This window comes from Nyctereutes procyonoides, unplaced genomic scaffold (assembly GCF_905146905.1).
Source record: "Nyctereutes procyonoides isolate TBG_1078 unplaced genomic scaffold, NYPRO_anot_genome, whole genome shotgun sequence".
Taxonomy (NCBI): Eukaryota; Metazoa; Chordata; class Mammalia; order Carnivora; family Canidae; genus Nyctereutes; species Nyctereutes procyonoides.
Window position 1 is genome coordinate 45446434 of NW_026575043.1, and position 25612 is coordinate 45472045.

A 25612-nucleotide genomic window follows, 5' to 3' on the forward strand; every position below is an offset into this window, starting at 1 on the left:
TGAATTCCTTCTGGTGTAGTTGATTCAAACAACACTCACAACACCTCCCAGTTGTTGTGAGAATGAGCTCTCACTGCTACCACTACTAGCAATTACTACCATTTCTTAAATACCAGTGTCACACCAGCCCCTGTCCTGTTTGTTTTTGATGTATTAAAGATTTTAAAATTTTTTATTTATTTGAGAGAGAGAGAGTAAGTACATGAGCAGGGGGGGAGGGGGAGCGAGAGAGGGAGAAGCAGACTCCCTGTGGAGCAGGGAGCCTGACACAGGGCTCAATCCCAGGACCCTGAGATCATGACCTGAGCCAAAGACAGATGCTTAACCAACTGAGCCACCCAGGTGCCCTGTTTTTCACATGTTATTTGAGTGAAATGATATACGTGAAATGCTAATCACATCTCCTGTTTCATGATAATAGGTCACTTAATAGTTGTTGTTCCTCTCAGTAGTAGTAATAATAGCTGTCTATTGAGTGATCATTGTGGGCTAGACCATGTTGTAAATTGCCTTATTTAATTTCACCAATTTAATTTCAGCAATTCAGAATGTTAGAGACCACTGTTATTCTGTTTCACAAATGGGGAACATTTTAAACTCAGAAACCCAGGTTACACGGGGAAGTGAGAAACTAAGATTTGAAACAAGGTTCATTGAATTCCAAAGCTGGCGAGTCTTTTCCTATACCACACTAACCCCTGTGCCCCCTGGAAATCGTATATATTTTACAAAATGTAAAGAGAGAAGGAAGAGAAAATAAGAAAGAAGCCTGGAGCCTAGAGCTCACAGCAGGCAGCCTTTGGAATCAGGCAGCGTTATTAAGAAAACACAAATCCGGCCTGTCCTTGATTAACTTATTCGGAGTTCAGCGAGGAAAGACAACGTATTAGATTAACTCTAATAAAAACAAGACGCTTCTCTGACCTGACGCTGAACACATTTGGTTTTTCTCTGAAGCTGGCAAGGGCTCTGCTTGATGCAGTGATGCGGGACTTCAGCTGTAAAGGATTCAGAACCCATCACGGGGTGGGAGGGGAGGGAGGCCCTGCTCCCTGGCTGGCCTGGGGCTGGGTGAGAAGGAGAAGTCTGACTTCGTGAGTGGAGCTGGGGCCTACAGTATGCCATGTACCTTGCCGGGTCCTTTACGTAACTGCCCACCCCACCCCCCCACCCGGGAGAGCCTGAGCAGCCAAATTAGGGCCCAGCTTCCAGTTCTGCAGCTTGCTGACTGCAGCTTTGGGCAGGTCACTTCACCTCTCTGAGCCTCTGTTTTTCTTTTGGGGATGAGAAGTGCATAACAGTAGACGGCTATCAGATGATTCTAAAAGATAAATTGATTGTGTGCTAAGTGCTGGGCACTCTTCCAAGCACTTTGTACCTATTACATCACATAATCTTCACAGCAACCCAGTGAGGTGGACACTGTTACTAACTTCATCTTAGGGGGGAGGAAACTAAGGCGCAGAGAGGTTGAGTAATTTGCCCAAGGTTGTCCAGTAGGAAAAGGGAGTAAACTAGCAATTTGAACCTTGCTGGTCTGAGTCTTAACACCTGAACCTTAACCATCATAGCAGCTCACTTCTCGGTGTACAGGAAGTGCTCAGCACAGAGGCTGGCATTCAGTAAGCACTTAATACATGCCAGTTATTACTATCAATCCTGTAATTCTGCAGAAGAAAACAAAGAAGCAGAGGTGACTTGCCTCAGGTGACACAGCTAGCCATGTGCAGAGCCCATATAGAAGCCAAATCCAATTTGATTTTGAAGCCCGGGCATGGGGAGAATTGGGAGGAACAGCAGAGCACCCATTCCTCGTCGTCTTCAGCTGAAGATACAATCTCTGCAGCCTGTCGAGGGTCTAGTCTACATCAGAAACTGCATCAGAACCCTCAGCTTTATACCAGGCAGCAATTGAAGCCCCATCACAGATAAAAAAACAGAAGCTCAGAAAGGTTAAGTGACTTACTCAGTGTCACACAGCTGCTAAGAGGCAGAGGTGACTCCCAATCCAAGTCTGTCTATAGCTCTTATTCTTAACCGCTGAGCTATACATTCCCATCTCCCTCCCTCCCTCCCTCCCTCCCTCCCTCCCTCCCTCCCTCCACCCATCTACCCCTCCACCTATCCATCCCTCCATCCCGTATTTATCACATACCTCCTCAAGTAAAATGATACATTTGTATGTTTAAAAAATAGCTTTGCCCTGACTCTCAAAATCACATGTGGTTATTGTAGAAAAATCAAAATGCACAGAGAGATGAAAATAAAAATGGCCCAGAGCTTCATCTACCTGCAGCCACAGCCAACACTTGGTGTTGTATCCTACTGTCTCTTTCCTTCATGTGCAAATTTCCCAGGCACATGTTGTATTTATATAGCATTGTATCTTGCTTTTCCCCGTGCTAGCACCTTTTCCTGGTGTTAAAAATCCTTCTACGTTGCACCTCAATTACTTCTAATTTGAAAAAGTAGTGGACAGTACCTGGAGAATTGCTTAGAAAAGTGGTACGGTGGGGTGGGCCAGGGGATGTGGCATCCGAAGGGAAGGATCCTGTTCAGCCATGGGGTGTATCATGGCTGCCTTCTTGGAGGAAGAAATTGTTGAGCTGAGTCTGTAGGACTTGTAGGCTTTGACGGGAGTGAAGGATGCCTCCCTTCTACCCCATGGAAGCCTGGGTGTGAGCAGAAAATTTCATTCTCTGCACTGGGAAACCCAGACAGTGCTGGAGAAGGATGGAGAATCCAGGGTGGCAGAGAAAATGACTCTTGAGTCTCTGTTCTGTGCCAAGGCTCAGTGTACAGGTTAATCCTACTGACAATCGGTTTGAACAGTACCCGTTGTATTACTGCTCTGGGTCTATTGTAACAAAGGAGCAGGAACTGGGTGGCTTAAAGCAACAGAAATGTATTCTCTTGCAGTTCTGGAGGCCAGAACAAAATCAAGATGTCAGCAGGGGTGTGCACTCTTAAAGACACCAGCAGGGGAACCTGCCTTTCTCCTAGCTTCTGTCATCACCAGCAACCCTTAACATTCCTTGGCTTGCGTCTGCACAACTCCAGCCTCTGCCTCTCTTCACATGCCTTCTCCTTGTAGCTGTCTTCAGATGGCCATCTTTTTATAAGGACACCGGTCCTATTGGTTGCCCTGCCCCCACTCTGATAAGGCCCTCATACCTTCGAGAATCACATCGACAATGACCCTGTTTCCTTTTTTATTTTTTTATTTTTTTTAAATTTATGATAGTCACAGAGAGAGAGAGAGAGAGAGGCAGAGACACAGGCAGAGGGAGAAGCAGGCTCCATGCACCGGGAGCCCGACATGGGATTCGATCCTGGGTCTCCAGGATCGCGCCCTGGGCCAAAGGCAGGCGCAAACCGCTGCGCCACCCAGGGATCCCATGACCCTGTTTCCAAATAAGATCATGCCCTTAGGTTCTGAGCTCAGGGGCTCAGCCTTTCTTTTGGTTGGGGGTGGGACACAGTTCAGTCCATCTCACTTCTTCCTTCCCAATTTCCATGCAGGAGAACAATACCTCCAACAGCTTAAGTCCCATTGCAAGGCTACTGCGAGGTCAGGTCCAGACCCCAGATTTGGTTGACTCCAGACCTGGGCTTCTTCTAGCACATCGTAAGGCCTCCTGTTTGTGAATCGACTCATGGACAGTAAATCAGAGGAATACAGATCAGTTCATATTTAGTTATCCTTTTAACAAATTACCTTTATTGAAGAGAGCAAAATTTCTTGAAGATTAATTGAAGCCAAAGAAAAAAGGAAAGAGGGGGGAAAAATGCCAAACCACAGTCAGGAGGACTCTTTTCCAGATGCCTGCGCTCTCCCGGGTTTACCCCTCACTGGGTCCTGTGCTGGAGATGAATAGTACAGCTGGGGCAGCTCTGCCATTTCAGCAATATTTGGATAGCTACCGAGATGAGCTGATAGATTGTGTGAACTCGGCCATTTATCCCCCCTCAAGTGGCCCATGATTTTTTTAAAGATTTTATTTATTTATTCATGAGAGACACACAGAGGCAGAGGCAGAAGGAGAGGAGAAGCAGGCTCCCTGCAGGGAGCCCGATGCGGGACTCGATCCTAGGACCCGGGAATCACGCCCTGAACCAAAGGCAGACCTCAACCACCGAGCCTCCCAGGTACCCTTGGCCCGTGATTTTGTCCATTTCACATACGTCACATCCCCCTCATCTTGGAGACGTCGTGCCACCACAGCAAGATATGAAGGCAGGGCGCTGGGGAAAACACTGAAGCGGGTTGGCAGGAACCACACTGACAAGGTCAGCAGGTGGCAGGCGCTGGGTGGGTGGCTGGGGCGGGGGATGATGGTCGTGCTGGCTACAGCCTGCACGGAAGGGTCAGTGGGGAGGGATACACCAGCACTTGCCCGGGATAGGAAGGTAACTGATTCAGTGTTTGTTTCCTGACCCACAGAGCTCAGCCCGTCCATCAGGTCAGTGTAGCACGCCCATGTTTCTCCAGGGCATTTTTTAAAAAAAGATTTATTTATTCATTCATTCATTCATGATAGACGGGGCGGGGCGAAGCAGGCTCCATGCTAGGAGCCCGGCGCGGGACTCGATCTGGGGACTCCAGGGTTGCGCCCTGGGCCAAAGGCAGGTGCTAAACCACTGAGCCACCCAGGGATCCCCTCTCCAGGGCATTAATGAGGGACCATTTATCTTCTCTCCGTCCCGCTGATGAGGAAACAGAGCAACTTCTGTTCCTCTAACAAATCTCTCTGAGCATGTGCTGCAGGAGACATCGCAGCCTGATGTCTGGCCTGGTGGGAGGGACAGAGAGGAGGTGGCACAGCATTTAAAAGCCCAGGCTTTGAGGCAGATGGACCTAAGGTCAATTCCCAGCTCTCTTCTAGGGGACCCTCTTTCCCCTGCCCTTCCCTGGGTGGTCTCACTAGCAGGGACAGAGATGTCCTCCCAAGCCAAGACTCGCTGTGGTACACAGGAAGGGACAGCTTTGGGAACAGACAGGCCTGGGTATGGATTTGGTCTAGACCCTCACAGCTGGGTGGATTCATCAGCTTAGCTGGAGGACTGACATGTGACTCAGTGCTACTCTGGTGGCAGGAGACAAAAGCCCATCTCAAGCCAGCTTAAGCCAAAGAGAAAATGCATTGTGTCTTGTCACCCAACTGCGGAAGGGACTGGCATTTCAGAGGAGTGATTTGTGTCCTCTGTTTCTCTGTGACTGTCCTCTCTGGTTGCCTCTGTGTTGGCTTCATTCTCCCAAACGGGCTGACTCTGGTGCCAGGGATCCTGGCTCTTGGTGGCTCTGGGCTTACAGACTGCCAGCGCCATCACCTAAGGAAAACAGATTTCTTTGTCCTAGCTTTGATCTGTAGGAGTGGGCCATGTGCCCTTCCCTGGAGTGGTCAAGCCGTCACTGGCTGGTGGGAGGGACGATGTAATTGGCCCTGCCAAGGTTAGGGTGAGTAAGGTCGGTTAATAATAATAATTTTTTTAAAAGGTGGTGCTTTGAAGGTGCAAACAGTATCATGACAGCCCATCACTTCACTCCAAAGAGGACACGTGTACGTACATATGCATGTACACTCTCACCGTTGTTTAATTTTGTCTAGCACGATCCACTATCTCAGATATAGCCAAATGCCCCTGCCCTCACCCTTAGGTGAGACCATCCAGAGCCACAGCACATGAAACTTCAAGCCCAGCATATCGGAGCATTAGCGTTTCTCCCCATCACGTCTCAATGTGGCTCTTAATGATCCTGGGCCAAGAGGAAGAGGTCCCTCCCCACAAATAAAACGAGTGAGGACAGACCTGGGTTTAAAATTTACGAGAGAAACTTACAGGATGTAGGAACTTGGGCAGATTTCAAAGCTTCTGATTCTACTTAGAAAAGATGAAAAACAGAAGTGGTGACCAGTCAGAACATATACCAGATGCCAAAATGCACTCCCTTCTAGGGCAGGCAGGTGTAATTTTCATTAGGATCAGTTTCCTCACCTATAAAATGGGTTAATGAGAAGCATCTGAGGGTGTGAATTTAAAAAATGCTAAGCAAAGTTAGCCAGAGAAAGACCTATACATATGATTTCACTCCTACATAGAATTTCAGAAACAAAACAAAGGAAAAAAGGTGAGAAAAACCAAGAAACCAACCCTTAGCTATAGAGAACAAACTGATGGTGACCAGAGGGGATTGGGGGGGGGTGGATGGGGGAAATTGGTGATGGGGATTAAGAGTACACTCATGATGAGCACTGAGTAATGTACAGAATTGCTGAATCACTGTATTGTATACCAGAAACTAATATAACACTGTACGTTAACTATACTGGAAAATATATTTTTTAAGATTATTTATTCATGAGAGACACACAGAGAGGCAGAGACATAGGCAGAGGGAGAAGCAGGCTCCATGCAGGGAGCCCGATGTGGGACTTGATCCTGGGACTCCAGGATCACAACCTGAGCGGAAGGCAGACGCTCAACCACTGAGCCACCCAGGTGCCTCTGGACTTAAAAGTTTAAAAAGTTTTAAAAATTTAAAGAAATGGCCCATCATAGATAGCATATAGTAGGTGCTCAGTACATGCCGCCCTATGCAATCTTTTGATCTGACAACAAAGACTTCCTGCTGCCAAAATAACCTTTTCCCCCTTCCTCTCTCCCTCCTCCCACCCCCCTTTTTTTCCCCTCCTGCCCTGCTCCCTGTACAATACATCCCAGGACACTGTCCCTCAGGGAACTATCGAGGCCGAGTTGGTGTGATGCCCTTGCCAGAGGGTCTGCCTCTCCCGGCTCGGGTGCGAACTGCACCGATGCCCCTGTCATGAGGCCAGGACTCCCTCTGTGACAGGAAGGACCCGCGTTGTAGAACAAGCAGTGACAGGATGTGGGCTTCTCCAGGGCGGTCACCATGTGATGCACCTGCTCCAGGGAAGCAATCTTTCTTTTAAAGGACAGCTCTTAGTCTTATAAAAGAAACTCAGAGTGATCAGGACAAGGCCTATCTCCTGATAGGGGCTGACAGATTCTGCACTTAGTGGGCTGGCATTGGGGGGCACGATGCTTGGGAAGGAGCCTACGCTCACTTTTAGACCCTGTTCACCGCAGGCGAGGGGGGCCCAAGCCCACGGCTGAAACAGACGGCGGGTCCGCCAGGGAACGTGACCAGGTGGCCTATAGTATCTTCCTCAATTATTCTCTGCAACGGCTGGCTACACCCTCCAGATACTTCCAAGGGGAGAAATGGAAAGGGCGCTGGTTTGGGTGATCCCCTAGACCTGGGTTTAAATCTTTCTCTGCCCCCAGTGAGCCCCTGGTTTTAGGCCAGCCACTTGACCTCTGTGGGCCTGTTCGGTTATCCGAGAGCATGAACTTGCCGATGCTCCCCACTTCACTTGGTCCTTGCAAGGATCTCTGGAATCCAGAAGAAGTAAGTGGTGGTTCAGAACATTGGCTCTGCAGCCACATCACCTGGGGTCCACCCTGGCTCCCCGTGGACCAGCTGTGTTTCCTTGGGCAAGTGACTTGACGCCTCTGGGCCTCGGCTTCCTTTTCTTTATAGAGTGGGAATATTAGTACTTGTAAGGTCATTGTAAGGATTCAGTGAGACAGTATGTGCAAACTGCTTAGCAAAGCACATGTCCCAATTATAAGAACATACAGGGGGAAAAACACTTGCATAAACTGTAAAACATGGTCATCACGTGTGAGAAGTACTATTTACCATGAAGTACAGGAACATGTTTACTACTTTAAGAAAACTTTGTGTATGGTTTACAATTGTTTTTTTTTTAAAGATTTTATTTATTTATTCATGAGGGACATAGAGAGGCAGAGACACAGGCAGAGGGCGAAGCAAGCTCCATGCAGGAAGCCTGATGTGGGACTCGATCCTGGGACTCTGGGGTCATGCCCTGAGCCAAAGGCAGACGCTCAACCACTCAGCCACCCAGGCGTCCCTACAATTGTTTTTTTTTTCCTACAATTGGTTTTTATAAATAATTCAAAAATTTTTGGATGAAAGCACTCACCCTGGCCCATATATGTAGGCAAACTGTAAAGTACCTGCAGGTGCTGTGAATGGCCGGATTCAGGTTGCACTCATTTTACGTTTGTGCCAATCATGTGCAAGACGCTATGGTAGAAACATTTACACCGATCATTCCATTCTGATCTCACTGGGTTAGTGTTTTCATGCCCACTGTGAAGGACACTAAACCCTAGAGAGATAACACCGGCCCAAACTCACTAGGCCAGTGCCTAGAAGTAACCAAAGTAGGAAGAGAATCTAGCCTTTGGGGTATCCAAGACCACATGTCCAAGGAAAGGTAAGTATCTTAAGGCAGCTTGTAGAAATAACACGCTATTAGCTGTGTAAGCTCTTCAGAGCCGTCTTCATATGGGTTGCATCTGCATGGTGCTTCCTGAGTGCTCCATTGTCCCCATAGAGCCCAGGGGCTTGGCCTTAGCCTTGGCCACAGAAGGGTTCCTTCCTCCCCTGTTGGCCTCTGCTGCCCTTACGGGTCTGGGGTCTGCTAGCCCACATGACCTTCAGTCTCTCGTTTCTGCTTTGCTGTTAGAGCTGGTACCAAAAGGTCAAGGCCACACAGCCAGAGGGACACTGGTTGCCACTGGTTTGCAAACCCTTCTCTGCTTTGTCCTCAGCCAGATCTGACTTTTCTCCTCTTCCCAAAGCCAAGTACATCGGCTGCTACCTGGATGACACCCAGAGCCGAGCCCTGCGAGGCGTGTCCTTTTTCGACTACAAAAAGATGACCATCTTCCGTTGCCAGGACAACTGTGCGGAACGGTAGGGCCCTGACGTCCCACGCTCCATTCATTTCAGCCTCCTTCCTTCTGTGGTGTTCTTCCCTTTTCCACGGAAGGGCGTAGTGGAGAATGAGCACGTGGCCACAAGGAGAGGGTGAGGTAGCTGTGTGTGCGTGTGCACATGCGAGTGCAGGATGGTTCTCGAGTTGGCCTGCTGGAGTTTGTGATCGTGTCCTCATGTGACCCCTGGGCCTAGGTGTGAGTGTGTTTGTACCATGTGCAGCGTCGGCAGGTCACGTCTGTAAGCTTAATGTTCATACGTCGTAATCTTTAAATAGTGGTTGTGTGTACAGGAGACTCTGAATCTGTGTGCAAGGGTCCACACTTGGGCTCATGTGTGGGAAAGGCCTTTAGGTGTGACTCTGTGTGAGGGAGGCTTGTATGACATCCATGGGACGTCTCCCAGGGAGAAACTATCACCTGAATCTACAGTGTTTTCCAGTTGAAGGAGACAGTGATGTTCTTGATTAGAACACACGCTGGGGGAGGGAGCTGACTTTCCAATGGTGGGCGAGGCCCCAGAGGACTGGCACATGGAGACGGGACCCTCAGTTCAGGCTTGGGCCCCAGCATTGCCGCCTTGACCTGGGGTGGCTTGTGAAGGTGGCCTGCCAACATGCCCACCTTCAGGACTCTAGCTGCCTGGCTCCGAGGTCACAAACTCTGAAGACCTCAGCTGCATGGCTGTAATGGAAATGACCACGTGTGTGCCCGAGGGACTCCTCCCTCTGTCTTTAATTAGGAGAAACACCGTCCTCTTTATAAGTCTCTCCCCAAGCCCAGGGCCCTCTCCAACTTGAGAAAGACTTTGAGTCCTTGATGATATCGATTCATTAATGTACCAAACTGTGGAGAGACATAGGTGAGGTCCACAGAGTTCATGGCCCCGTGGAGTCACAGCGTTGACGAGGAGACAGACCTGTAAGCAGAAGAGGGCCTTGTAGTGGGATGAGAGTCCAGACGTAATGAATCGCAGACTGTGGAAATGCAGAAGAGGCCCCCGACCTGCCTGGGGTGTCAGGAAAGACTCAGAAGAGGGGGATAGGCAAGGTGAGCTTCAGAGGATGAGTCAGACGGACTCACGTAATCCACTTCAGCAAATATTTATTGCTGCCCACAGGGTGTCTGGGTGCTGGCGATGCAGAGATGAGTCACCCACAGCCCTGCCTTCCGGGGGCTCCCCCGCCAGCTAGGAAGACTGAGGCAGCAACAGGCTTGAGCAGTAGAAGAGCAGGAGCTTACACATGGTGGCCTTTTGCTCCCTGCCAGGCACTGTTCTCAGCACTTTGCAAATATGAACTCTTATCCCCCACAAGACCCCCAAGGGGCAGAAACGTTATGATCCACATTCCACAGATGAGGAAACCAGAGTGTAGAGACCTCAAGGATGACGGGTGCTGGGCAGAGTGTGCTGTCTAGAGTACAGGGGGCTTGTGGAGGTTGATGGAATGGAGGGCTCCAGAAGAGTTACAAAGGTGAGATCTTGAGTTGAGTTTTGAAGGGTGAATAGGAGTTTTCTGGGTAGTCAAAGGACAGAAAGAACAGCGTGTATGAAGACCAGAACTCCTGAAACATCCTCAACGCCCAGCATCTCAGGTGGGCAGGGTAGGGATGCACAGAAAGTCCAATGGGAGTTGTCGGGAGGGAGGGGAAGCTGCGGGGCTGGCTCATGCCTGCGGACACAGAGTCTTGAATGCCATCTAAAGCATCTGGACTGGCCACGGACAAGGGGGAACTGCTGGAGGGCGTTAATCAGGGGATTGGTGGACATTCATTCAACAAATACTCATTAAACACTTTTTGCCAGGTGTTGAAAGGATGAGGTAGGTTGCGGGGACCAGATAATCTAGGACAGAGGTCTTCAGCCTAGGGTGAATATCTGCGTTACCTGGAATCTTATAGATTGCTGGATTCCATTCCCCCCTTTTTTTTTCCATTCCCATTTTCTGATTGAGCAGGTTGGGGCTGTGAGAATTTGCATTTTTTGTGAGTTCCGAAACAGAGACCATACGGACTCTGTGGGTTCTGGGTGCATGGTTGGAGCGCTGCTGCTCTGATTTTCACATGCAGCTACACATTAGAATCACAGGGCCGATTAAATTAGACTCTCTGGAAGTGGGAACCAGGTGTGGCATTTAAAAAATGTTCCCCAGGTGATCCTCATAGCTGTCCATGTTCAAGAACCACTGATAGGAGGGTTTGTAGGTTGAACCAAGCCATCTGGAAGCTTCTCTGTGTGCAGTGGAAGCCCCTGGGGGCAGGGGTGGTTTAGAGAGTGGAGAGGTGTGATCTGTTTTAATTCTGGAAAGATTCTTCTGGCAAAGGCCACAGCAGGGACATCAGGATTAACAGCCCGAAGCCCTCCCAGAGACCACTGGAGACCCTAACGACAGCAAGGCTGACTCCATTTCCTATTCTGTTAAGTCATCCATCGCTGGGCAATAAATTATCCCCAAATATAGCGTCTTACACCAGCAGACATTTATCATCTCACAGTGTTTGAGTGCCAGAAACTGTGATCCGGGAGTAAGATTAGCCAGGTGATTCTGCCTCAGTGTCCCCAGGAGCTCGTGGCCAAAATACGGCAGGGACTGTAGCCATCTGAGGGTATGGACATGTCTGGAGGATCCCCTTCTGAGACAGGCACTCCCAGCTGGCACCCGTGGGTCCTCACTGAATGGACGAGTCCTTACCCCACGGATGTGTCCTCACCGCATGGACGTGTCCTCACTGCATGGATGTGTCCACAAGGCCTGCTTGTGTGTCCTCCCATGGCAGCTGTTCTCTGCCCTCCCTGCTGTGCACCATCCAAGGGAGGGAGCAAGGAGGAGGCTACCACTTTCTCTGGAACCAGAACACCCACTGGAAGGGTTTTTTTTTTTTTCTTTTCTCCTTGGGAAATGTTCCTTGTATCATGAGAGGGCCCAGGGCACCCCAGAACCCAGAATTCAGAGAGACAGGAAAACTGAGACAAGGTAGACGGAGGACAGGCTGGCCCAGCTCCAGGGTTTCAGTGGGGTTCAGGCACCCAAGATGCCCATTTAGTTTAAGCTGGTCATGCTGCATCTGCCTGGGTGAGCTTGAGCAGAGGATGGCAGGTGGCACCTGGGCTGCGGAAGTGTGTGGAGGCATGACTCTGCGCTGGTCCGTTGGTCCATCTCTCCCGTGTCCCTTGGGTGTCCAGAGTGAAGACTTGAGCTGACTGCTCCCCCTTGGGCCTGCCCTACATGGCCAGGGTTCTGCAGGCTGCTGTCCCACGGCCTTCCTGGTTCTGGAGAATGCCTCAGAGGCAAGAGGGCTGAGCCAGGCTTGTCCTAACCCCCTCCTTCTGTCCCCAGCCCCTGTAGCCAGAGCAGGCAATGTCTCATTTGTTTATAGAATAGGTGTCTACCGAGAATCCTCTTTAGGAAACAGTCCCATGGTTATGGAAAAAAAAAAGTTGAAAACCTTGCAGTGCCTGGATTTTTGTTTGTTTGTTTTGTTTTAGGGGAAGGAATTTTTTCCTTAGCTGGATGTGACCTTGGTTTTGCCATCTTCCAAGGGGATCTGAGAGTTCCTGCCTCCTCCCTTTGTTCCAGCTCTTCTCAAGGGGCATGGAGGCATCATCCCTATGGGATGTTTCCTGGAATAAAGGGGCTGGACTCTACAGATAGAGTTAGTGCGGCTCTACACTGATGGAGCAAGAGAATGGGTTAGAACAGAGGGACCCCAGGCTCCGAGGTGTGTGTGTTGTCAAGTGTGCCATGTGTTGAAGTGTATAAGGTGGGTGTCCGTAGGACACGGTGTGGCCACGTGGGTAGGTGTACGGGGATGAAGGCCGGGGGTGGTCCCTGGGGGGTCCTGAACCCCAGAGTCCTCCCACCTCCTTTGAATCTCCCAGTCCCGGGGTCTGCATGGTGGCAGCTGCCCCCGCCTGATCGCAGCCTTCCCCAGGGGTTACCTGTACGCCGGGCTGGAGTTCGGTGCCGAGTGCTACTGTGGCCACAAGATCCAGGCAACAAATGTGAGCGAGGCCGAGTGTGACATGGGGTGCAAAGGCGAGCGCGGCAGCGTGTGCGGCGGCGCCAACCGCCTCTCCGTCTACCGGCTGCAACTGGCCCAGGAGTCTGCGCGCAGGTGTACGTGAGTCTGCCCCTGCCCCCGCCCCTGCCACCCCCCTCGCGCTCCGCCGCGCCCTCTCCGCGCCCTCTCCGGTGTGCTGCTCCCTGCCCTGCACCTTCCGTGGCTCCCCAGAACCCCTGCAGCCCAGCCCCACCCCAACTTCCACCACAGCCCTTGGAGTCTTCTGCTCCAGCTACTTTGAGTGTTTCCCCCCACCCCCGCCGGTGTCCTCTCCCTCCCACTCCGAGCTGCCTCCTGTGCCAGCTACGTCCCTCCTCCTCCCGTCTTCCTCCCTGACACAGTGAGCTACAGCCTGAGCCCGAGGGCCTTCGTGATGTTCTGAAAGCATATTGCTGTAACGGTGATGCAGACAAGGATGATGACCATACTGATGGCTAGAGCAGGCACTTGGTCTTTTTTTTTTTAAGATTTTATTTATTTATTCATGAGAGACAGAGAGAGAGGCAGAGACAAAAGCAGAGGGAGAAGCAGGCTCCCCGTGGGAGGCCATGTGGGACTCCATCCCAGGACCATGGGATCAGGACCTGAGCCAAAGGTAGACACTCAACCACTGAGCCACCTAGACATCCCCACTTGGTCCTTTTTCTAAGTGCCTTATGCGGAGTAGTGCATCCTCACAGTGACCCTAGAAGTAGGCACTGTTATTCTCTTGCTCCCATTTTATAGACTGAGAAACTGAAGGTCTGTGTCACATTAGCCACAGAGGATTTAAACCAACTCCTGAGCCTACGTCTTTAATGCTCCCAGGGATGGAATTTCTTTCTTGCTTGTCAATGCTTCCGTTTTGTTGCAAAAACTCTCCAGTTTTCACATGGAGGGAGGGAGATGAGCAGGAGAGCATGAGCGCTGGCCCATCTTCTGCAGACATTGTCACACTGTCCCCCCTCCGGGTGCTTAGTAACAGTTAATGTCTGTTGAGCAAGAATCTGCCATGTGCCAGGCACTGTGCCAAGCCTGCTAGGGCCCAATTCCATATCCCTTCTCTACAGCCTCTTCAGGCGGTTATCAGTGTTAATTTTGCACTGGGGAAACTGAGGCATACCGAGTTTAAGTAAACCTGCCCAAGGTCACCTAGTCTATTGAAAGGTGACCACAAACCTATGAAAATTGCTAATGGCCTTGACAAAAGATGGAGAGCAGGGTTTCTCCCAGTTACCCTTCTCATGCAGTGCCAGGGCAGGGACAGGAACCCACAACCACATCTCTGACCCTTGGGCTAGTGCTTCCCAAATTTGAATGTGCCCCTGAACCCAGTGGAGATGTTGTTACTATGCAGATTCTGTTTCCGGGGGTCAGGGTGAGATTTTGCATTTCTGAGGAGCTCCCAGGTGATGCTAGGTGGCTGGGACCAGGGACCACGCTTTGAATAATAAGGCCTCAGACCTCAGTGGAGCTGACACGGTCTGCCCAGAATGTTCATCCACCCACACAGGCAGGGTTTGCCTGTCTGCCATGGGAGTGCCATTGTTTATAAAAATTCATTATTGGTTTGCTTGGTAATGTGTTCTGGTTTCCAAATCTTGTGCTTCGGAAGCCCTGTTCAAGGTTTGCTCTGCAGTGGGGTTGAGCGTGCTGCCAATTTGCAAAAGTGCTGATTTGCTGCAAGTGGCTGCACCGTCTACCACCCCAGAGTCATCTCAGTTTACCCGGGGCCAAAGTCCTGGCTGGCAGCAGGCACAGGTGGTGTGTGAAATCCAGGCTGGAGAATGTCCACACAGTGAGTCTCTGGTTTAGCCGTTAGCGTAATGAGGTTTTAATTTGATGGCAGATTTACCATGCTCACACAGATCCCTTTATGCCAATATTTATGTTATTTGATGGTGACTTTGACTATCTGAAGAGATGGCCTTAGAGTCATGGGTATTTAGTGAGAAAGCTGTTGCCACTACAACATCCTCATGGATGAGGATGAGCTGGATAACAAGAATTAGGCCATGTAGGTCATTAGCCAGATATTAGCCAGACCTCCTTTTGGTTAATGTTCAGATTGCCTGGATAATCTGGACATATTCCTCCCCCCAACACTGGCGCTTATGGTCTCTCTCCCTCTTTCACATACACACACACTATTGTGCTCACCTGTTATGAATGACACTGTCACAGACCATCAAAGATTTTTCTTTTTTAAACAATTTATTTATTTATTCATGATAGACATCGAGAGAGAAAGAGACAGACAGACACACACACACACAGAGAGAGAGAGAGAGAGAGAGAGAGAGGCAGAGACACAGGCAAAGGGAGAAGCAGGCTCCATACTGGGAGCCCGACACGGGACTAGATCCCGGGACTCCAGGTTCACGCCCAGGGCCAAAGGCAGGCACCAAACCGCTGAGCCACCCAGGGATCCCCAAGATTTTTCAATCAGCTGAAATATACAAGCCTCAGCACAAAAAGACCTTAGATTCTGTAAAATAGGATGTGTCTTGCCCCTGTAGCTATAGTAGGGTTGGGTGGATTGTGAGAGACAGCCCCTGAGGCTAGCACAGATGCTGCTGTACCCCTTAGCTTACCCACTTCTGCAGTAGCAAAATTACCTGGATGGTGTTTTGTTCCATGTGAGAAAGGAGTCTTTTGTATTGCTGTCCAGGAGGGGAACATAGTCCTGTCTACTGAAGGTGGAGTCGCGGATTCTCTAAGGCCACACGTTGCCCTTCTACCAGGTTTGAAGCTTGGGCACTCTCAGCTGGAGCCTCCAGAAGAAAATTGAAGCCTTATTAATCTCAAGACTGAGTCAAGAATGGAAGTGGCTTGGATAAGGAGATGGATGGTTGATGATGTGTCAGATTGACACTCCTAGTGGGCTCCCAGTTGGCAACATGGTATCTGGAGAGAGCATGGGGACCATTGTTGAACTAGAAACTTGATGAGCACCCATATGAATTAGGCATGGCGAGGCTGAGTGGAGAATGAAACACAGTCCCTGTCCTCTGGGTGTCACCATCCAGTAGAGAAACAGATCCAACACCAGTGGGATCTGTTCTAGCCTGGGGGTATGTGTTAGGGGGTTGCAGGGACTCTGTCAGCAGGAACCAGTGGAGCACCATTTGAGCTGAATCTCATTCTAAGGAGATTTCCGGGTGAAAGGGAGAGCCCTATGAACAAAAAGTACAGGGTCAGCAAAGATCATATGTTGAGTACCCTGTTGGAAGCACCTTCCTTCCTGATGTCCCATCTTACAGCTTTAGAGACTGAAGCCCAGAGAACACAAAGGCCTGAGTTGAACAGCTGTGGGGGAGGCTTCACAGATGAGAGCTGTTTGATTAGGGCCTTGAAAGATGCATAGGATTTTGCCTGGAGTAGGAGAGGATATCCAGACTCACGTTGCCAAGGGGTGGGAGAGAAATCTAGGCAGAGGGAATGAGTATGCCAAAGCCTAAATGTGAATTTGGGAAATGATCAACAAGCATGATTTTTCCGAGGCCACAATGCTTCTTAGGGACTGGGCATGGGCTGGAACCCAGCCCCTGACTCCTAGTTTGGGTGCCGTGGACACCTTGACCTCTCATATTGGATTCTGGACCTCATCTTCTCTCTTTTGGGAGAACTCTTTGTATCTAGCTTACCTCCTCCTTTCCCTGACCTCTGACCTCTCCTCCTGCTCTGTATGCTGAATCCAAGCAAAACAGAATCGCCAGCATCTTTGCTCTGACCCTGTGGCACCTTTGGCTTCCCATTTCTAGATCTGATTTATACACAAATAAATCAGAAAGGGAGGCCTTCCAAGTCACTGGCACACAACACTAGGCAGGGAAATGGGCAAACACCAGGAAACAGGTATGGTGGAAACCAGACTTAATTTGTAAAGTTATTAGTTGGTATTAACACTGTGTCCTAATTGTGTTTCCCTGAGCAGTGGCACAGAATTCTTAACAATTGGAAAGATCTAAAGGAGGCTTATCTCCAAGCACCACTCTGGTTGGGCGTATGCCTTGCGTAGGGAGGCAGCCCACGTGTTCCTCCGGTGATGGTATGCTCCTACAGTAGTGAGAGCATTAAAAGGTTGGCAGAGCAAATGTCTGCAGGCACCCCGCTATTCTTCCTTGACACAGACTCTCAGGCACATGGACTCTTTGCTCTTATTACAAAAGAACCAAGAAATGGACTTCCTTCTTGGTTGGATTACATTTTTCACAGAAGTTTGCTAAATCTGTCAGCAAGTGTAGCTCTCCTCCCAGGGGCAGAGACCTGCCAGTGATTTGAGGATATTAAGGCTTTGCAGGATGTTGCAGGAGATTTCATTTGCCTGGAAGATTCTTGCAAGATTTTGTGTTAAAGGTTTTCTTAGAACTACATTGAACCCCTGTTGGGTGGCTGTCCGTGGTGCTGACCATCCTTTATTGCTTCCTAAAACCTCCAGGACTGCAGACAGAGCAGCTTTTCCTCCTGTGTTTTGTTTTCTATCTTGGTAGAAGTATTGTGAAGTATTACAAAGTATTATTATGGTGGGTGTATTGTGTGATCATGGAAAAAATAGATCCTTGACTTACAGTTCACAATTCACATGGCATATTTTGTGTACTGTGAATTTTGGCAATTTGCTGCCTTTGAAAGTTAGAAGGGGAGTTTTGTGTAGGGCTCATGTCATGCTCTTTGATCACTCCATTCCAGCCACTTCTCTCAAGGGCAGCCACAGATGATAGTGGAAAGTCACACTGGATGGGCAGAACATCCCTCGCTCCTCCTTTGCCAGTTCTAGAGGTCTCTCCTTCCCCCTTGTTATGTGTCTTGGACTCCTGAATTTTATAATTTATATTGGTCTTCATAGTTCTGTGTAGAGTCAAGGAGATGATAGCTAGAAAAATTTTCTTTCGCATCGTGATGGAGGAGAATTGGTTTGCTCTCACCCCCTCAGCAAAGTCCACAGAGGCCATGGAGACAATGTGGGTTTTTTTTAAATTTTATTTATTTATTCATAGAGATGCAGAGAGAGAGAGAGGCAGAGTCACAGGCAGAGGGAGAATCAGGCTCCATGCAGAGAGCCTGACGTGGGACTCGATCCAGGGTCTCCAGGATCACACCCTGGGCTGCAGGCAGCGCTAAACCACTGCGCCACCGGGGCTGCCCACAATGTGGGTTTTGAAATCAGGCAGACACTGTTTCTATCCCAGCTTTGTCACTTACTTGCCGTGTTGACGTTGGCCAGGCTGCTGGCTCTCTGAGCCTCAAGTAAGCCCCATCAGTAAAATGGGGACAATTCCAACCTTTAAAGATGGCTGTGACCACCAAGTGAGAGAAAATAGAGAAAGCACCTAGCACAGTGTTGTTGAGCAGTTGTGATGCCCTTTTCTTCCTGAAATGAATACTCCTCAATGCACTCCAAGCAGCACCCAATTCATCCTATCTGAATTTGCAACAGCCCGCAGGAGCCTTTGGTGATGCCTAAAAATAGCTGGTTTGAATTCTTGGACAGTTAGGCTCTTTGTGTAATTCAATCTCTCTCTGATTATAGGTAGCCGTTAACAGCTCCCAGCTCACTGCCTTTCCTCCTTGCTGGCATCTTTAATGCAGTAGAGCCTGGCCTAATTACCCAGGGGGTGGTGGCCTCTTTCAAACCAAGGGGAACTCTTCCACGCCTGCCTTTAAGCTGACGCCTGGTGACATTTACCTCGTTTTTGTGAAGCCCCAGAACAAAGAGATGATAGGACTTCAGAGATACTTGCAGCGGTTCCGGGCTGTTCTTCATCTGCCCCCAGCAAAGAGAGTTGCTGAACAGTTGCTCTGCTCACCTCTTGCTAGTAAAAGCTTCAAGCTGCCGAGGTCACGCACCATCCCAGCTGGCCTGGCAATGAAGAGCTGACATTATCAGAATGTGGGGCATGGGGTCTTGTGATGCCTGGACCCCTACTATGGGGCATGAGAGGGTTTCTGGGAAATTCAGGGGGCTGGCGTGGGATCCCTGGAGCCCCCAGCCATGTGAGAATTGGGCAGGCCTCCTGCAGAATGGCAGAGGGGTGGGAAACCAAGATGAGAGGTCAAGCAGGATTGGGGTCACATCCCAGCTCTGCTCCTCACTAGCTGTGTGCCCTGGAAAAGCAACTGGATCTCAGGGTCCCCATCTACAAAACAGGGTAAGAGTATGGTCCACCTCACAGGTGGCTGTGAGGATTAATTGGGAGGCAACATGTGTAACACAACACTAGTGACGTAGAGCAAACAGCTGATGTCCTTACCATCATCATGTTGGTCATGAGGAAGACCCTACCTGGGGTCACTGCCATTGTCAAGGGGCTGGATATTCACAACACTTAGACCCCCATTCTCACAGACTGTAAGCTGGGAAGAGCAACAGCCCTCAACTCCATATGGGATTTCCCTTGTGGATTAAAAATGCTCCAAGATCCAAAGATATTTTAAGTTGGGTTTCCCGAGAGGCAAGGATGTGAACCTTGGTTTGTTTGGGAAGCCAGCCCAGGATGTGCCGGGAGAGGAATGAAGAAGTGAGATGAGAAACAGAGGAAGCCCTTACAAAGTCCTTTACAAAGCAAGACACCACTGAGGACAGCTAAAGCTTAATCCCAGGGGGAGCTCTGGGAGATGGTGGCAAATGTGTTTCAGAGGTATCCCAGCAGAAGAGCAGGAAGCCACCGTATTGACCCCCCCACACTTCCCCACAGGTTGAGGGTGGCTCCATGGGGAGATGGCAGGTCCAGCCCGTTCCTTCTAGGCCCTAAGACAGAATCCTGAGTGTTTATTTTAAGTCATCGTCTGTCTGTACCGGGATGGGGAGTACCAAAGGCTCGTTAATGGGGCACTGACAGTGTCTGCTACATGGGGTCTAGCCACCCTTCACATATCATGGTCAGGCGAAGGAGAAAGGAGCAGGGAAGGACACTGAGTCCTGGTTGGATCTCAGGCACTGTAAATACCATTGCATGGACTTCCACTCTCATGGTGCAGTGCAGATACGATCCCTGCTTACAGATAGGGAAAAACTGAGGCTCAGGAGGTGAAGACCCCTGCCCAAAGACACACAGCTTAGTCAGTATGTAACCCAGGTCTATCTGAACTTAAAACTGGTTCCCTTTCTGCTGGAGACCAGAGCTTTTTTGTTTTAAGATTATTTATTTAAATGCAACCGAGTGAGACAGCATGAGCAGGCAGAGGGTGCAGAGGCAGGCGGAGAAGCAGACTCTGTGCTGAGCAGGGAGCCCAATGCAGGCTCCATCCCAGGACCGGGATCATGACCTGAGCTGAAGACAGACACTTAACTGACTGAGCCACCCAGGCGCCCTGCACCAGAGCTTTTTGCAAACAGGAAGACATCTACCCACTGCTGTGGAAGTGAAAAATTCTTTCCATCACAGCAGAGTGAGGACCTTCCCTTAAAATGTCAAGGGGAAAAAAAAAGAAGAAGAAGAAGGTCAAGGGACCCAGGCTGGTGGCTTCTCCTTCATTTGCAGACATATGAGTAGTGGGAGGGCCTCTTATCACTGATGGGGAGAACCAGGTGGCCCATTTTATAGATGGAGGAAATGAGAGTAGCAGGAAAGTTAAATGTCTTGGCCACCATGCATATTCTCCATGTTCCAATCACTAAGCCACTATGGAGAGCAACCTGCAGAGAGAAGTGGCCTCCAAAGCATTTCCCAGATCCCTGGGAGCCCCACCTTTCTGCCGGACATCACGAAACCCTCCGTGACCATGTGGTTTTCCCAGAAAGCAGAATGGGCAGGACTGTTGGAAGACCCCTCATCCAACAGATCAGCTGCTCCTGGAAGCGCCTTCCCACCCCTAGTCCCCTCCTCACCCCACCCCTAGCACACACTTTGCCCAAAGAGAGACTCACAGCAGTGCCTCCTGATCTCATGCTGGCTCCATGCCTCCTCTGAAAACCTCACCTTATTTGCTATTCAGGGCATTCAGCTCAGCCCTCCTCTCTAAACTGGGCGGGTCAGGGACTCATTAGCAGATGCTTAAATGTCAAAGGGCGACAACCTCAGTGGAGCTGGGCTGACAGTCTTCCTTACCCTTCCCACCCTCAGGGTCTGGCTGCTTGAAGAAGACCTGGCATCTCAGCATCCAGGCCAGCGGGAGGAAGTCACACGGAGAGGTGGCAGGGAAGAGATTCAACTACTCCCCCTGCCTTTCCATTTAAGTCTAAGGGCAAACTACAAAGAGACAGGTCCACAGAGTTTTGCTGCCCCTCCTGCCCTACTTCCAGCTCCCCAGACTCCTGCATCTCTGTCTCTATGCAAAATCCACCCTGTATCCGTGCCTCCACTTTAATTGTTTTTTTTTTTTAATTTTTATTTACTTATGATAGTCACAGAGAGAGAGAGAGAGAGAGAGAGAGGCAGAGACACAGGCAGAGGGAGAAGCAGGCTCCATGCACTGGGAGCCCGATGTGGGATTCGATCCGGGGTCTCCAGGATCGCACCCTGGGCCAAAGGCAGGCGCCAAACCGCCGCGCCACCCAGGGATCCCCGTGCCTCCACTTTAGAGATGAAAACATCGAGGCTCCAGAAGGAGGGGAAACTTGCCCGAGGACAAACATCAAGGAAGGGCAGAGCTGCCTGTATGATAGGTGAAGACTCTGAGGTCCAGGGAAGAGAAGCAAAATGAGCACTAGAGCTCATGTCTGGGCACCGAGCTGACCGCTAGGTTTCCGCTCCTTGGCCAGGCAGATCATCCCGAACCTTTCACTCCCAGGGAAGTACTGTGGCTTTCGACTGTGGTGCTAGCCTGGACAACCTATTCTGGAGCCCCTGGGTCAGGGCCAAGCCCCTCAAGGCCACCTGTAGATGCATGCTGATGATGTGGACTCATTAGCAGTTGGAGCCCCAGACACAGGCACCAGGCCGGAGGTGGTGGAGGGCAGGGCATTCGGCCAGCTAGGTCCAGATGCTGTGCAGGCTCAAGGACCCTGAGTGATGCCCTGGCAACCTCAATTACTCAAGGTCATGTTTGCAAGAGGATGCAGGGGTGACTCCTAGCAGTGGTGACCCCAAAGACCACCTTGGGTGGACTCCAGCTCTCACATGTCCACGGGCAAACACACACTGCTGTCCAGAGACTGGCATGTCAGGTCCAGTGATACACAGGACCCCAGACAGATAACCAGCAGTGCCCCCTCTCTGTGAGCTCCAGGCTTGCGGGTCCCTCTGCTCTCAGCATCCTAGAGAGAGACTAGTCTGGGCTTGGCTCCAGTAGAGGGACCGGCCCCCTCCTATTCCTCTCTCTTGCATGGTGCAAGCAGTGGCCTTCCACTGGGGGCACAAACATCTCTGCTGGAACCTAGGTGCTGACTGTTCTGGGGATTTTTGAGAAATGTCCAACCCCTGGTGGCACTGAGCCTGTCTGGTGGGAGGTTGGCTGAGGCTCAGCTGGGCCCTCTGCTAGGAGAGAGGGAGCCTTCCTCTCAGCTATGTGGTTGCCAGGCAACCCAGAGAGATCACATAGGGTTATTTCTCCGCCCCATGGTAGAGGTCCCACGCACAGCCACATGGTCACATACAGGTGCCCACTGTCAAGAGACAGCCTGCACACACACGGCCCTACATTCCCACAAACACAGACCCACGTGCCCGCAGTGCCCATGTTCGCAGCCTCGGCACTGAGCATCCAAATGCCCGAACAGGAAGATCTGCACTCACATTGCCACAGTCACACATACACACACACTGTCTCCTTGTCACACGCATTATGCACACCTGTTCCACCTCTCAGACACACCTTCACTGCAACTAGGCCCATGGCTAACCTTCTCTTGCCCCACTGATGTTCAGACAGGTGCCACTCACCCCACAGGTGCCCTGACACCCTTGACCCCATCTAACAACTCTGTCTTCCTGTTCATGGTCTCAAGGGAGGGGTAGAGGCATTCAGGAAGGAAGCACCTGGAGGGGAAGAGGTGGTGGGCTTCAGATCTCTCCAGTATCCCCAGGCCTGCCCCAGTCCCAAAGGGACCTCAGCCCCCAGATCATTTCCCATAGCAGCCCTCCCAGCCTCAGCCATGACCCAGGGGGATTATAGGATGATCTTTTGTCTAGGATCCTGCTTGGAAAGAGGAAGGTTAACAATTTGAATATGGTTTTGGAAACTCAGGGTCAAGATCTGGGCGTTCTTTGGTACTTAAAGAAAATCTGACTCTAGCGTCGAGATATCCTAGAGTGACAGCCTTGACTTTGTGAATGACAAGAGGTCAAAGTAGAGTGAGTGCGAAGGGCAGGAGAGGCAAAATGAGTGTCACAGTGTTTTTTGAAAATGTTAATATGAGGCCCCATGGTGGCTTCTTAAAGAGGCACGGCCCAGAAAGCGTGAGACCTCTGAGCTCAGACATTCCTGGATCTGAATCCAGAAGCTGCTACTTGTCAGCTGGGTGGCCTTGGGCGAGTCACGCTCTCCCTCTGAGCCTCAGTGTCCCCATCTGTATAATGGGAAGAGTGAGGCCTTCCTGGTAGGGAACAGGGGGTAAGGTATGTCAGGTGTTTACACAGTGGCCGGCATCCAGAGAGCAGCCGATCATACCATCCAGAGGGGAGGAGGTGTCTCACTTAGATTGCAGACTCAGCTCTCCGTCTCTGCGCTGGCTGACTTGGTCAGGTGGTTTCAGCCCTCTGAACCTTGTGTCTGTATCCGTAAAAACGCGGCTGCTCCTACCACCAAGGTGATGCGCCTGTTCCACAAGGCCACGTGTGGGAGCGGCTCAGCCTCGTTCCTGGCAGATAGCACGTGACTGGGATGCGGGAGCCACAGTGATACCAGCCATACCCCGATACCCCTCTAAGCACCTAATTCATAACAGCATCATTCTAATGGACCTGGAAAAAGCATGGACTTGGGAGACAGAGCAACGTGGTGTCATCTCACTGTCATTGGACTGCTTCGTGGCACTGGAAGGCAGAGAGACCCCTTAAGTCTTTGACTCTCTGTCTGTAGAATGGGAGGAGCCATCTACTGTGATGGCTGGTGGCTGCTGTGAAGAGGAAGGGGATGGCCAGGCACCCAGCATGGAGCCTGGCATTGGCAGGGGCTCAATCACCGGTAGCAAGAGTTGAAGAGGGAAGGCGAGCTCCCTTCTTTCTGGAAGCAAGGCAGACCTGAGCGGGCTGCCAGCTAACAGTTTTCTGGTTAAGTGGGGGTCTGCACACCTGCTTTGGGCCTCCCACCTCGTTGCTGAGTCTTTAGGTCAAATGCCTGACTCCCCTCCCTGGCCTCACTGTGGATGGCACATCCTCTGAGCATCATTGCATCTTCCTCGGGGTGACTGATCAGTTCGTGGGGCTTCCCTCTGAGGATTCTGGGTCACGGGTTGGGACTCGAGTGGCGTTTGGGGTGTGACAGTTCCTCACTCGGGGGGTGGAGTGCCATCCTTTACGGGAGAGAATTTGTGTGGTCTGTGGCCTGGAGGACCACAGAGTGGGTCTGCAGCACCCTGAGCACCCCCAGCTACTACAGCCACCGCCAACTCCCTCACCAGCCTGGAGCAGTGGCCGAGGAAAGCAGGGAAGACAGGATGGGATGGTGCAAGCCTGCGGCGTGCTCTGGAAATGAGCTGTTTACCCAGATTCCAGATGTCTTCTCAGTTTGCTGGATTGCCTCCGCCAGGAACGACTCTGGGCTACTGGGTGCCAGGTGGTAGAAATAATCACTAGGGTGACAGCTGACATTTAGAGCGATCGCTCCCCAACTCCGTCCCACCCACCCTCCCTCGCTCTCCTCCACCACCCTCCCACTCGGGGAGCAGTTCTGTGTCTTCTCCCCTGCACATAAGCATCAACATATGTGGCTATGCCACCAGGGTGGTTTGACACTCCAGACAGACATGGAGACAGACCTAGATGGAGGTATATGGTTTTTGCGACTTGCTTCCCTTTTTGCCAAGGGCTGACATTCTGTTTCAGAGATGATCCACAGTAACATTTTGCCAGTGATGGGCACTTAACCTAAGTCCCGCTACTCTCAGCTGCAGAGCGAGAGTTTACTCCAGACCTTGGAGAGCTTTCCAGAAGGTGCAATGAGATGATGTTAGTAAAGTTCCCAGCAGAGTAGATCACACGTGGTGGGCTCTCAGTAAATGACACCTATTTCTGTGCTCCGGGTTTTGATCTGCACCATATGAACGGTGTCCTTGGTTTTCCGTGACAGCTGTGTTCTGGAAAGGTTCATGCAACTCAAATTTGAGAACAGCTGACCTCAATTTTAAATGGGCATCATGAGCCTTTTGATAAGTTTGACAGGGGCATTTAAAAAAAATTTTTTTAAAGATTTATTTATTTCAGAGAGAGAGAGCAAGAGAGAGCAAGCAGCATGTGTGCGGAGGGGGAGGGCTAGAGGGGAAGGGATAGAGAGAAGCCCAAGCGGACTCCGTCCTGCGTGCGGAGCCCCGTGCCAGGTTTGCTCTCACGACCCTGAGATCACGACCTGCGTGGAAATCAAGAGTCCAACACTCAACTGACTGAGCCACCCAGGTGCCCCTAAGATTTTTTTTACATTTGTTTTAACTGTATTAAAAATATATATTCACTGTAGAAAAAGCTAGGAAAGGTTTTAAAAAGATGGAAAGAAAAATTGCCTAGAATGCTGCTCCATTAGTCAGCGTTCTCCAGAGAAACAGAATTTGTAGGAGATATATATATATATATGTTAGGGGATTTATTTAAGGAATTGGCTCATGGAGTTGTGGAAGCTGGCAGGCCTGAAATTTGTAGGGCAG

The 25612-nt window shown here is 50.5% G+C and overlaps 1 protein-coding gene across 1 annotated transcript in view; it reads left to right on the forward strand.

The window, feature by feature from the left end:
• WSCD2 (WSC domain containing 2) overlaps positions 1-25612 on the forward strand; it is a 118675-nt gene that overhangs the window by 67989 nt on the left and 25074 nt on the right. The window contains exons 3-4 of the mRNA XM_055322692.1: positions 8698-8812; positions 12766-12950. Of these exons, the coding sequence (XP_055178667.1) occupies positions 8698-8812; positions 12766-12950 (300 nt within the window). The remainder of the gene's footprint in view (positions 1-8697; positions 8813-12765; positions 12951-25612) is intronic.